At 46.3% G+C, this 13,500-nt stretch overlaps 1 protein-coding gene across 1 annotated transcript in view; it reads right to left on the minus strand.

The window, feature by feature from the left end:
• Positions 1-13,500, minus strand: part of Csmd2 (CUB and Sushi multiple domains 2) — a 539,902-nt gene that overhangs the window by 476,279 nt on the left and 50,123 nt on the right. Inside the window, exon 2 of the mRNA XM_027937327.2 lies at positions 3,336-3,552. Within this exon, the coding sequence (XP_027793128.2) occupies positions 3,336-3,552 (217 nt within the window). The remainder of the gene's footprint in view (positions 1-3,335; positions 3,553-13,500) is intronic.

Below are 13,500 nucleotides of genomic sequence, written 5' to 3' on the forward strand. Positions count from 1 at the left end.
CCCCAAAAATTATCTTATACAAAGGAGGGGGAAGTCAACAAATTCTCCAAAGTAGAAATCATAATGCGATCTTAATGCAATAAAGCTAGGTAATATTTTTTGAGTATAAGCAAATATTACTTGAAAATTTGAGAGGAAAAAAAACCCCTAGAGTCAAAGAGAGAACAAAACTGCAATTAGAAACTCTTTCTGAAATAACAACTACCCATCAAAATTGATGGGATATGGTCAAAGTTGTACTTAGGGGAAAATGCCTCTTAATGTTTTTATTATCAAACAAGAAATAATGGAACTAATTCAATTCACGAAATCAGCATAAGAGCAACATCGGCCTAAGGTAAGTGGGAGAAAAGAATGGATAAAGATAAAAGTAGAAATCAATATGTGAGATAATAGAGGAGGAATGAAATTGATAGCCCTAGCTCTGGGACTTTAAAAAGGCCAATAAAATAGGCAAAGTTCTGGAAAGACTAATGGAGTAAAAGAAAGGAAACACCAAGCCGAGGAGAAGATGGCGGAAGGGAGGTAGCCCAGACACTGGAAAGATGGACAGGTAAGGTGCCAGGTAATTAGTAAGGATGAGTGAGTCCCTAGACAAACATGCAGACAAGAGCTGATTCATGAGGAAGAAGAAAACCTAAGTAGACTAATAACTAGGGAAAAAGAAAAATGTTCACAACCATCCAAAGGTCCACACCCCCAGAGAAGCCCCACTCCAACACCCCCAAGGACAGCATATTCCAATGTTATTCAGATTATCCTCTGGGCCTTCCCCTGGGCAAACCCTGCATGCCCTTGGCTACTACTGAAATGAACTGAAATGAGCAGACCAGGTGAAGAATCTAACTAAGCAGGGTGAAGGCAAAGAACCCCAGATCCTCCTTCTCAAACTGGGCTGGCTGGCCAGGGTAGGCTGTTGGGCTGTGCCAGGGCAGGACCACCCTCCTAAAGGACTTTATATTCCCTGTACCCAGAGCGTGGAAGCATTCCCCAGATGCCCAGACAGAGATGCCATGCGTGACCCTCCATGATTCTGCTGTCTTCTCCTGAGAAAGGTCTTCCCCCAGTGCCCTAGAGAACCCCAACATCGCTCCTGGACCCCACGTGCATGCTTGGTCTCCCTAGTCTGATGGGCAGGGTGTGTGCATACCTGTCTTCCCGTTAGCACATACACTCCGTGAAGGCAGGGGCTTCGTTTTGCTCACTGCTGTGTTTACAAGTGCTCAGACGGTGCCAGGACATAGTAGGTGCTTGTGAAATATTTATGGGACAAATGAGCAAAGAGGACTGTTGTGGTTTGGATAAAAAGCTCATGTGTGAGACAATGCCAGGTTTGGAGGAGAAATGACTGGGTTATAGCCTTAACCTAATCAGTGAATTAATCCCTGGTGGGATTAACTGGATGGTGATTAGAGGTGGGTGGGATGTGGCTGGAGGAAGTGGTTCATTAGGGGCCTGGCTATCGGGTATATATTTTGTATCTGGTGAGTGGAGTCTTTCTCTCTCTCTGCTTTCTGATCATCATGTGGACTGCTTCCCTCTACCACACTGTTCCGCCATGATGTGCTGCCTCACCTGGAGCCCCGGGGACTGGAGCCTACTGTCTGTGGATTGAGACCTCTGAAACTGTGTGCCCCTAAATGAACCCTTCCTCCTGTACAGTTGTTCTGGTCAGGTCTTTTAGTCACAGTGGCAGAACACCTGGCTAAAACGAGGGCTACTCTTGTCCCTTTAACGAAGTTTCACTGAACACCTAGCGAGTGCCTCACTCTGCCCATCTCCAGGGAAGATGGATGAGCCACGTCTAAACCTGAATGGGTTGGACCCTTGCTGCAGCCCTCCCATCTCACCTGTGCACTGCCCCGAGAGGGCAGGGAGAGGGAGAGAAGAGAGCGGGGTCCACCCTGCAGATGTGATGTGACCCCACTCTGGGAACCCAGAGGCCCGGGCTCAGAAGCATCTTAAACAAAGCCTGGAGATGAAACCCAGGGCTGGGAAAGCTCATTAATGCACCAGCCATTAGAGGCAATTAGGCTTCCCTTGACTCTGAAGTCATTAACCCCTTGGTTCCCGGGGAGCCGGGAAGCCTGGCTACAGGACAGGGCAAGGCTTGTGATGGAGCACTTGCAGAGCTACCACTCTGGGGCCTTTGCCTTCACCCCCAAATGCTTGCCCTTCCTGCAGAGGGTGGAAGCCCTGGCGCCCTGTCTCCCTCCTGGTGTGTCATCTTTCCACCTTGGGACACCATTCAGGGGCACAGGACAGCCATCTCACCTGCTCCACAATTTTGTCTTTTATCTGCTGGCATGGCATCGAGAGGGTGAGAACTCACCCAAACTCCCAATTTCTAAAAGTGCTTTTACTAGCGCATCACCGTTACCCACCGCAGCAGGTTCATCTCAACAGACGTGTAGGTTCCCAGTACGTCCTCCTCCCCCCCTCGCCCATGCCCTTGCTCCCCTTCTTCCACTCCGCTGGTCTTCTACAGGTTTATGTTTCATAATCGGTGCTTTATAGATAAGCAGGAAAGTGGAATCGCTGTGGTATGTTCATATACCTACATAGCATAATTTGCTCGATTTCATTCTGCTGTCCCCCTTTTCCTCTCCCTCCTCCTTCCCCCTCACTTTCCTTCCTATCCTCTGCCCATCTCCCTACTATTTTCATGGGGGACCCCCTAATACTTTTTTTCACTTATTGTCTAGCCTTCCCCTAGGAAAAAAAATTTCTGGCTTATATCCCTTAGCAGGATGTTCTCCAGTGCCACCCAGTTACTAGCACATGCCATAGCTCATTCTTCTTTGTGGCTGAGTGAAGCTCCACAGTGTATAGATACCACATTTTCTTTGTCTGTTCCTCTGCCAAGCTCCCAATTCTACACTCAGAGTCAAGGCCACCCAAATGCAAGGCAAATTTCAGCAAAGTATTCGTGGTTTTGAATGCATCATGCAAGAGATACTCATCACCCACAGCCTGCATTCCCCACATCTGTGGGGTCCAAAGGGGAAAAAAAATAGTTCTGTCTGTGCAAAGACTAGACACCAACAGATGCCCACACATACGTGCAAAGCCAGTTTCAATAGAAAGATCTGCATTTCTCCATATGTTTTCCGTGTGATTTTCCCTACTCATCAGTCTTGCTGATTGGATACTCTGAAGTAGGGGAAGGAAATTAGGAGCCTCAAAAAAGCAGAGGAGTGGAAGGAAAGCCCCATAAAAACAGAAGCCAGTGCTGATGACCATGAGCCTTTCAGCCCAGTCCAGTGACCTCCTCCTCCCTGCAGCTTGGACAAGGACCCAACTGGGTGCCATGGGGAGGGCAGAGAGGGTGGTACCTGGTTCGCAGGTTCTCTGGCTGGGGTGGGCCATCGAATACTGACAGGACATCAAAGTCCTCTTCCAGGGCGAAGGACTGGAACACGAGTTGGATCCTGTGCTGGTCCTCGGCGGTGATGGTCCACGTGCAGTTGGCATAATTGGGGTAGCCATACGGGAACCCTGGGCTCTCCACTGTGCCATTGGGACCCTGCAGTTGGAACGTGCAATTCTGGCCTGGGAGAAAGAAAGGAAGCAGTCAGTGTGGCCAGAAGAACTTACAGAAGCTTCTAGAAAGAAGGAAGCAATGTGTTCAAGAATCACCGACCCACTTTTCCAGGTGCTTCCTAGGGACCAACCGTGTGCTTGCCCCAGAGGAACAGGAGATGGGAGACCAAAGGGGCCTGTGACCAGGTGGTCGGTTGTGCATTGCTCTAGTCAAGCCTTAGAACAAGTCTGTGGGGTAGGACACCAAGGCTAAAGTGCCCCAGAGCCATTCTAACCTCCTCCCTGTGGCCTGACTCTCAGCTAATGCCCTCCCACCCTGCATAGAAAAGAGAAGCCATCAAGGGATTCCCCCTCGTCCCAAAGTTAGCCCTTCTAGCTGTCCTCATTCCTCCTTCAGAGGGACCCCCTCTCCATGGCCATGTCACCCTCCCCACAGGCCAGTTCCTTCCATCCTTCCCTACTGTCCGAGAACCTGCCTCTCTCAAACCTGTTCCATCCTCTCTCCACTGGAAACTTCCCATTGTGAAGGTCCCAAGACTCCCACCCCACCCCTCCAGGCCTCCCCGGCCTTGGCTCCCCCCTCCACAGCCAGAGTTCTAGAAGACACATCCAGTCTCCACGTCCTCACTTCCTGTCCAACCCTGTCCACTCCCTCCAACCCTGTCGGCTCCACCTTCTGGTCCCGTGGATCCACCCCAACAGACCTAGCGAGGCCACAGGTGCGCCCCGTGGTGTTTCACCTCCGGGTTCACTGGCCTCTTGCTGCTGCTAATGCTGTTCCCACCCCTCCCCAGGCCAGAGCACCTGTGACCTCGGGGTGCATGCCCCACCCTTGGATCTGGCTCAGGAGAGCAGCTGATGGACAGCAGGTAGGCGGGCCGAGTCTGCATTTCCTCCTGCTTCCTGGGGGTGTGCTGAGCAGAGGCTTGGGGACCACTCTGTGAGCGGCCTCGGCCTGGGCTTCCTCCCACCCCCCGCAGTCTCCTGCTTCCCTCCACTGCCCTCCTCTCTGTCCTTGTCCAGCTCCATGTCAGGGCCTCTCCTCCTCTCTCCCTAGCCTGGAGGACCTCCCGTGTGTGCACCTGATGACACACAGTCCAGACCAGGTGGCGGCCCCTCCCTTCAAGGCCGAGGTCTCCTTTGGGAGTCACGGGCTCTTGACACCCCCGGCCACTCTGTGCTCTTCTGACCCTCCCTCTCTCTGGGGACGGACTAGTACCTCCACTCTTTGTGTAGAGAGACCCTTGAAGGTGAACCACTCCCTCTCCTTCATGACCCTGTGGTCAGTGGGTCACCCTGTGTCAATTTCATCTCCCCCACCCCACACCAAGCTCTTTGCTGGCCTCCCATAGCTCCCATCTGGTGAGTCCCACGTACTCTGGCCCTGGACGCCTCATACTTCACCCTGGAACTGAGAGCCTCATTTCAAAATAGAAATCTCATCAGGCATCCCCCACCCATCTGCCCCAAGCCTTCCATGACTCCTCATTGCTCTTCAATAAGGACAAAAACACTGAAGGTCTACAAGGGTCTCTTCATGGTCTGGCCCTTAGTGACCTCTTTAAAAAAAAAAAAAAAAAAATATATATATATATATATATATATATATATATATATATATATATATATATATATATATTTTAGTTTTAGTGACCTCTTGCCCACACCCACCGGCTTTCCAGCCAAACACCTGCCCTCCACAGCCCTGCACACCTGCCCTCCGACTGCACAGCCACGAGCCCTGTGCACCTGCTGTTCCCTCTGCCTAGAACACTCTTCCTTCTTTCCTGGCAGGTCTTTCAGACCTCAGTCTGGTGTCCCTCCTTGATTAGGTCAAGCCCCCGCCCCCATTATCTTCTGTCACAACCTCTCCTTGGCCGCACTCAGCACAGGAGCAAGTCTCCAGGCCTCCGTGTGATGGTTTCATGAGCACCGTCTCACCACGCCGTGAGTCTGTTAGACCAGAGACCACACGAGTGAGTCTTCTATCTGCGACTCCACCCTCCAGCTCAGCAGCAGGCACAGGGTAACTTCCCAATAATTCAATAAAGCTCTCCTGCATTTACTCAGTATCTGCCTAGACGTTCTCCTAAGACCTTGACCTACACTGGTCTGCTGATCAGTTACCACAGCCCCAGGATCGGCACTATTCACATCGTCCCCATTGTACCCATGCAGAACTAGGGCAGAGAGAAATTAGGGAAGGGGGCCTGAGCCGCTGTTACTCAGAGGTGGGATTTAAACAAAAGTCGTCCACTTTCTTTACCGCGATGCTGATAAATTGTCTCAACACTTTTTTTTTAAAGCCACTTTAGGGATTAGCTGACAAAGGGCACTTAATCTCTAAAATGACTTTAATATTAAGAAATCTCTTAATACAAACTATCCCATTAAAGGAGAAAAAAAGTTAAGGGCTTCTGAATAAACTCTAAAGAGGCATTTAATAAAATTAGACATGTAACTGATTAAAATAAGTATTCAGAACTAGGAAAGAGAATATTTCCTTTCCATGATAAAGCATCCATTTTTGAACAATACCCTACATCATATTTTTGGTGAAACATCTGATTAGGATCAAGAACAAGACAGAGATGCCATCTTCCCCCCCGGGGACTTCATGCCTTATTGGAAGAGCTAACCCATGCGACACAAGAGAAAGAAATGAGTAAGGAAGAAGCAAAAAGATGGCTTGCAAATGATACATTAATATACTTAGAGAGTCCAGGAGAATCAATCATAAAGTGATTAAAACTCTAATAAGAAATTTCAGTACAGTAGCCAAATGCAAAAACACATAAAAAATCAATAACAACCTTATACGCCAGAGAACAGAGAAAATATTAGACTAAAGTTCTTTCTTATGGTAACTACAAAGTGCATATACATAGAAATAAACTTAGTAAGAAATGTAGAGGCACTACATGAAAATAATTTTGTGCAGAGGATTAAATATTTTTAAATAATTGGAGGGACAATACAATCTTGATTGGAAAGACTAACTACTGAAAGGTTAATTTATAATATTGACCTCTTGGAAAATTATTGAGAAGTTAATTTATAAGCTTAATACAATTCTGATCAAAAGCCCAGTGACCTGTTTGAAATTTGGTAAAATGACACCTAAGTTTAACTGGAAAAATAGGTTATTATAGACAGTGCATTTAAAAAAATGGTAGTAAATTTAGTAGTTTCACATTATAAGATACTAAGTGGAGTCACAAATGACCACTGAAAATGATGTGGGGGTAGTACCAGAATGACAGATAGAATCTGAAACAGTAATATAAGAATAGTCTTAACATAATAATACATGTAAGGAAATATTTTAAAAATCAAGGAGGCCGGGCACAATGGTACACACCTGTAATCTCAGCTACTGAGGAGGCTGAGGCAGGAGGATCACAATTTCAAGGCCAGCCAGGGCAACTTAGTGAGACCCTGTCTCAAAATAACAGAAGAAGGACTGGGGTGGTGCTCAGTGGTGGAGTACTTGCTTGGCGTTTGTGAGGCTCTGGGTTTTATCCACAGTACCTCAAAAAAATTCATGAGAAAATAAAAAGATATTTACAGGTTCAATTACTGTTCACAGAAAAAATTGAGTTGTCTCCTCAACTCATGCCATAGACCAAAGTAAGTTCCAGATGGAGTAAAGAGTTAAAAGTTAAATATATATATATATAATATATTTAATATAATATATATATATATATATATATATATATATATTAGAAGAAAATTTAGATAATTATCTGACTGTGATTTTCTGAACAAAAAAGTTGTGGAAGAGACTGCTAGATAGTTTTATCTAAAAACTGTCAAAATAGAAACAAAATCAAAATGCTTACAAAAATGATAGAAATAGAAATCCTTAATAAAGAGTTATTACTAATAATAATTTTAAAAAGAGCAAGCCTTATATCGAAAAAAATTGGGCTCCAAGACATGAGTGGCCAGGGAACCAGAAATATACCCAAATGAGATAATGAAATAAAACTTCCACCTCCACAACTTTCAAAGGGGCCCTGGGGACACCTCACAGGCACCGGATCTCTATGCCCCTAAAACCTCCTTGGTATATCACTGCCTCGTGTCATTCACTCATTCATTCACTCCTTTAGGTTAGACCCTCTGATAAAGCCAGGGGGCCCAGAGCACAGACTGGACACAAGTGAATCCATCCATCCATGGGGCCGGACTGTGCTAAGGGTCACAGAGAGTGGCTGTGAGGACCTCACAAGGGCTGCATCGTCTGGGCCACTCTCCTTCATTGGCGGACAACTGTTGATACCAGCATTCACCACCAACCCCTGCACCCTGGACAGTGCCTCAGCTCAGCCCTGCCCTGGCCTAGAGATTCTGACTCGGAACCTGGGTATGAATGGTGTCTTCTGCAAGAAGTGTCTAGAGCAAGAGTGAAGGGTGCTCAGGACATTTTCCATGGGATGGAAAAGATAAAAAGAGGAGGAAGCAGGAGACAGTTACAATAGGAAGAGGAGATCTGGGGAGAAGTTTCATTAGGAGAGGGTGACTCCAGGTGGTGACCACCACTGAGAGACTAAGATGAGGGTCTTGGATGAGGTCACTTGGTTTGACGTCTGAATGGTCCCTCTGGTAATAAGAACACGGAAAGTGGGAGCTTTGTTCTGGTCTTTGGCGGGTCTTCAGGGCCTAGAATTCAATAACTATCTGCTCAGTGGATACATCCATTTCAACAAAGGCAGGTGGGAGGGGATGAGGTGGATAGAGGCAGGTTTGTAAGATGTAGAGGCAGGATTGGCTGGTACACCTTGCAAGGCCATTATATTTTAAACAAAAACAGTAGAAAATGTGAAAAATACATCAAGACTGTAAAAAAGGAAATGGAATCTCACTTTCCTTCCAGAGGCAACTGCTATTAATATTTTCATATTTTTTTTCTATAATTTTCCATGCATATTTCATATTGTTGAGATAATATTGCACATACAATTTGGGGAGCTCTTTTTACAGTAAATTATTCTTAAATCTTAAATTACAAAAGGCACTTGTAATACACACAGATACAGGGTACATGCAACACGAGTATAAAGAAAGATTCATCTCCAGCCTCCCTCCCTTACGCCCTACCTAAAGTTACTGAAGTTAGCAGCCAGGCCTGAGCCCCTCCCCACTCCGCCCTTGCTCATGCAAACATATGGACACATTTTGGGAGAATTTTTATTATATTGCTTTAAAAGTGAGATTGCAGTTCAGTGCATTTCTCTGCAGCATGCTTTCTCACTTAACAATACGTTGGGGACACCTTCCAGGTCAGTAGATACAGATCTAACTGATTTTTTTTTATATAAATGTGCAATATTCCCTGGCATGGGTATATCTCAATTTATTCAACCACTCCTCTGCTGCTGGCCATTTGGGTCATTTCTTGGTTTCCTTTTGTAACAATTCAGTAAACATTATAACGTGAGTCTTCTCCCAAGAGTTGAATCCCCTCATAAACAGCATTTCAAATGGATCCACAACATCCCAATGTATGTTTATACTAGAATTTACTCAACCATTCTCCTATTGTCAAACATTTAAATTGTTTCTGGATTTTTTTTTAATATATATTCTGTTATAAGACCTGGACCCTCAGCGAGTCTGGGGACAGGATGCTGGCCAGTGCAGTGGAAAATGATTTTCCATGGCCAGAGTCCCAGAATGAATGTTCACTTCGTGTGGTCATTGTGTCCAGCTTTGCCTTCTGGTGGGGTTCTGTCCTTGTTAGGCTGGCTGACGTCTGTGGCGGGCACTGTCAGGGATGACTACAAAGGGGCATAAAGCCTGACCTGTATGGAAGTCTCCTGAATCCAAATGGATGTTCCCGGGTTGGGAAAGTTCGACCCAGTGTCCAGACTCCAGACTGAAATGCTGATGGAATGAGTCCATGCAAAATGGCCATGTGTCCTTTTAATGTCCATGAAATATGAATTTCTTCCAAGTAAAAGGCCTTCACATCCAGTCAATGACGTTCTGCCCCATGCAGGGAAGGGCTGCTGCTGACTTGCATGGAGAGGGGCCTCCATTTCTCTCCCAGCATCATGTGGCCTGCCCACTCTCACCCATGCCTTTAGTCTCTGGTGATGTAGCTATTAAGGAGGCCAAGACCAAGGCCATGGCTCAAGAACAACCTCAGAGAATCGGATTCTTGGGGCTGTTTTTCATTCTTTTTTTTTGACAAATTCCCTAGCACAGTTTTCCAAAAGTGCAGGCTTCTGGGTCAAAGGGCATGAACACTTCTGAGTCTTTGGCTCTCGATCACCAAAAGTCTGTCTAGAAAACATGCACCCATTACATTCCCAAGGGCCATGTCTAGGAACACCTATGTCAAGCATTGTGCCAACACTGTGGGTTATCTTATTGAGAAGTTTTTGCCTGGAAAAATGAACAAAAAAGGCACGATGTTTTAGTTAGCATTTTTTTATGGCTCAGATTCTACATTTTTCAAGTTAAAAAATTTAATTTCTCTCTTTGGGAACTAACTGATGAAACCTTTGGGTCATTTTTCATCTTGGCATTGATTTTTCTTATTGAACTACATATCCGTATATCATCTAATAGAAGTGAATCCTCTATGCATCTGTGGCATTACATAGATGCTGAATTAATATTTGTTGAATAAATACATGCTACATGTATGTTTTGTAGTTGTATTAGCTATTTATTTTTATTATGTTTGATATAGAAAGGTCTCTACGTTTCATGTACTCAGATCTTGTAGATCTGACTGTTTTCTTGTCAGTTCATGCCAACTCTGTATAGAATCGGGGTTCTGGTCTTCTGTGGTGTTTGTTGTCAATATTGTTTTCTGCCTGGTGTATGCTTTCTGTGTGGTTTGGGGCCTCCCGTGGATTAAACGCCCAACGTTCACAGCTCAGAGGCAGCCTCGTTTCCCTCTTTCTTGGTGATACTGTCCCTTCATTTACACTGAGAAAGTCTTTTCTCGAAGATTGGTTGGATTCTCATCTCACCAAACAGAAAAGTCAAAGTCTTTGCTGTGGCCCCCAAAGACCCAAGTTTACAGGTGTCCCTTGCCCCCTGTCCTTTGTCCCTGTGATCTGGCTGATCTGCCTCCTAGATGTTCCCTGAGCCATACACTCTCCTAGGGACCCTCACTCTTGCTGGTCCTCCCACAGGAGCTGCGTGACCTGCTCCCTCAGGTGTCCATCACACGCTCAGAGATCACCCTGAGTAAACCCCAAGCCATTCTCCTCTCAGACAGGTGCTCCGGGTCCCTGCTTGTTTTCTCCACAGCACAAGCACCTCTGATGTGTATTTTCTTGTTATTTTCTGCACTGTCACCTCCACTAGAATGCACCCCTCCATGACACTAGGAGCACGGTGGTTCCGTCCTCTGCTCTACCTCCAGCCCCCAGGGCTGCACCTGGCATTTAGTAGCTGCTCACTGAAGAGTGATGGGCCGAGTGGACGCATACCCATCAACGGCCCACCCAGCTCTCTGTGTGGCAGCCAGCTCACTCCAAGCACTTCGAGACTCATTACCTCTTCCAGAAGCCTTCTCAGAACTTTCCAGCATCCTCCCAGTCCTTCCCCATCATTCACAATGCACACCACTGCCCTCGCCATGCTTCTGTGAACATCTTCATCAGTAGATTCCTCAATTTTTAGTCACATATTTTTCTTCAGCACCTAGCTCAGCACCTGTCCTCAACAGACACTTGGTACGTAGTTTTTAATGAGTGATTGAACCAATCGAACTAATGGTGTATAATTTTCAGACAACACCTGCCAACTTCATTTGTCCCTATTTTTATGGCTTGCTTGAGAGGTGGCTTCGTGAAAAGCTTAGAAGTATAGGTTTTGGAAGCAAAAGCCTCAGGTTCAAATTTCAGGTTTGCCACTTAATACCATGTGGGCCATTTCTTGAAACTCTTTAAACTCTAGTTTCAACATCTTCAAAATTAAACTTGTTTCTAGAACGGCTGCATGAATGAACATGATACTGCCTGCTAAATTGCTAACTACCCAGAACAGTACCTGGTATGCACTGTCAGCGATCAATAAGTACCAGCTAATCTTTTAGTAAAGATTTGTAATTTTATTGATGTAGGTCCCAGTCACATCTTGTTAAGGTTATTCCAGTATATTTTATGTATGTTTTTGTTACTCTAGTAAATGACATTTTTTCCCAACATTTTTTCCTAACTGGTTATTACTGATATACAGAAATTTTTATTGATTTTTATATATTCATCTCACATCCAACCAGGTTTTTGAACTCTTATTCATTCTCAAGATTTCTCAGTTGATTCCCCGTGGGCGTTTTAGGTACACAATCATGTTGTCTACAAATAATGATAATTTCAAGGAGATAACTCTTTTGAGAAGTTTGGCAGGAAAATTCAATTGGGTTCTGCAAATATTTATTGACTGATAAGGTCAATTTGGGATAGATTCCGTTGGAGATGCAGTGGGACATCCTATAAAGATGGCCAGAAGGTAATTAGGCTGTAGACCGGTGTTTGGGGGTGCAGTCTGGGCTGGAGATGTGGCTCTGTCACGGCCATGCCACTAATGAAGCTGCCCTCCAAGGAGCACAGAGGAGAGCTGCTGGTGCCGGGGAAGTCGTCACTGCCCTGCAGGTGGCTCAGCTGCCACATGGAACACCACTGGACACGTCAAGACCACAGTTGGCCTCTGGGCCACCTGCATGTGTGTTTCCTGGCAGGGCCACCTGGTCTGCAGATGGGAGAGGCAGGGGTCAAGCAGTATCACTGGCCCTCAACAATGACCCCACAGAAGAGGACCAAGTACCTGGTCGTCAGGGATGCTGGCATCCAGCCTCATCTGAGCCCCTCTCCCGCTGCAGCTTGTGTACTGTGGTCATCCCAAATAGCTCATCAGCTGCAAACACCCCAGGTCCTCTCAGGCCTTCACAGTGTTTGGCCCTTTGCCCAGAATGCTCCTCCCCGCTGCCTCTACCTAGCGAATCTTGCTCACTCTTTCAGATTCAGTTCACACAGCACCTCCTCAGAGGGCCTCCCTCATTTCCCAGGCAGATCTGTCTCTGTCTCTCTGTTTCTGTCTCTGACTCTCTCTCTCTCTCTCTCTCTCTCTCTCTCTCTCCCCCTCTCCCCCCACTCCCATGACCCCACAGGGGTGACCATCCACCCAACTCCAGACCTGTTCTCTCTCATCTGTGTCTTTCAAAAAAACAAAGACAGTTTGCCACTCTTGCTTAAAACCCTTCGATGGCTCCTCTGGATAAAGCCCCAAATCCTAAATATGGGGCTATGAGCTGGCCCTTCCCTGTGAGCTGCCTTCCCTTAGGGAACTCTCCAGCCGGAGGAGGCTCCCTAGGGTCCCTAAAGCTCAGTACTGTCGCCCACTCTGAGTCTTGCTGCTCCCTCTGATGAAGCATCCTTTATCTCCTGCTCTCATCCATTCTACTCATCCTCTAGGTCACAGAGGGTCACAGCTTAAATTTCCCTGGCCCCAGGAGATCTTTCTGGCTACTACCCTAAGCTGTATTCCTCTCTTTCATCACATACCGCACTCTGTGTTCTCAGGAGCCTTGTGTCTACACTGGCTCATGGACTACATGTTACCACATTGTTTAGTGTCTGAGATGTGGATTCCATAAAGGTAGAGCCCACATTCTGTTCCATACAGATCCCCCATACAGGAAATTACTATTTCACATTGACTTGGCCTCCAGGAGGAATATAGGCTTAACTTTCTCATACCAGAAATGGGGATTTGTCACCCTGGACTGTCTCCAGTTCACCATCTCCTTGTGATTCTCTAATGTGATCATCCAGATAACTGCTCTATGCATCTCCCATAAGACAGCTAGATAGTGCCTATTTGACTTATCCACCAACTCGTCCCACTCCCCTTATGTGCTATGTAGATATGCCATGGTGACCCTCCTTAGTCACAATGTGACCTTCTGGAACTTATGCCTCTTGCTCT

Source organism: Marmota flaviventris, chromosome 10 (assembly GCF_047511675.1).
Source record: "Marmota flaviventris isolate mMarFla1 chromosome 10, mMarFla1.hap1, whole genome shotgun sequence".
Lineage (NCBI taxonomy): Eukaryota > Metazoa > Chordata > Mammalia > Rodentia > Sciuridae > Marmota > Marmota flaviventris.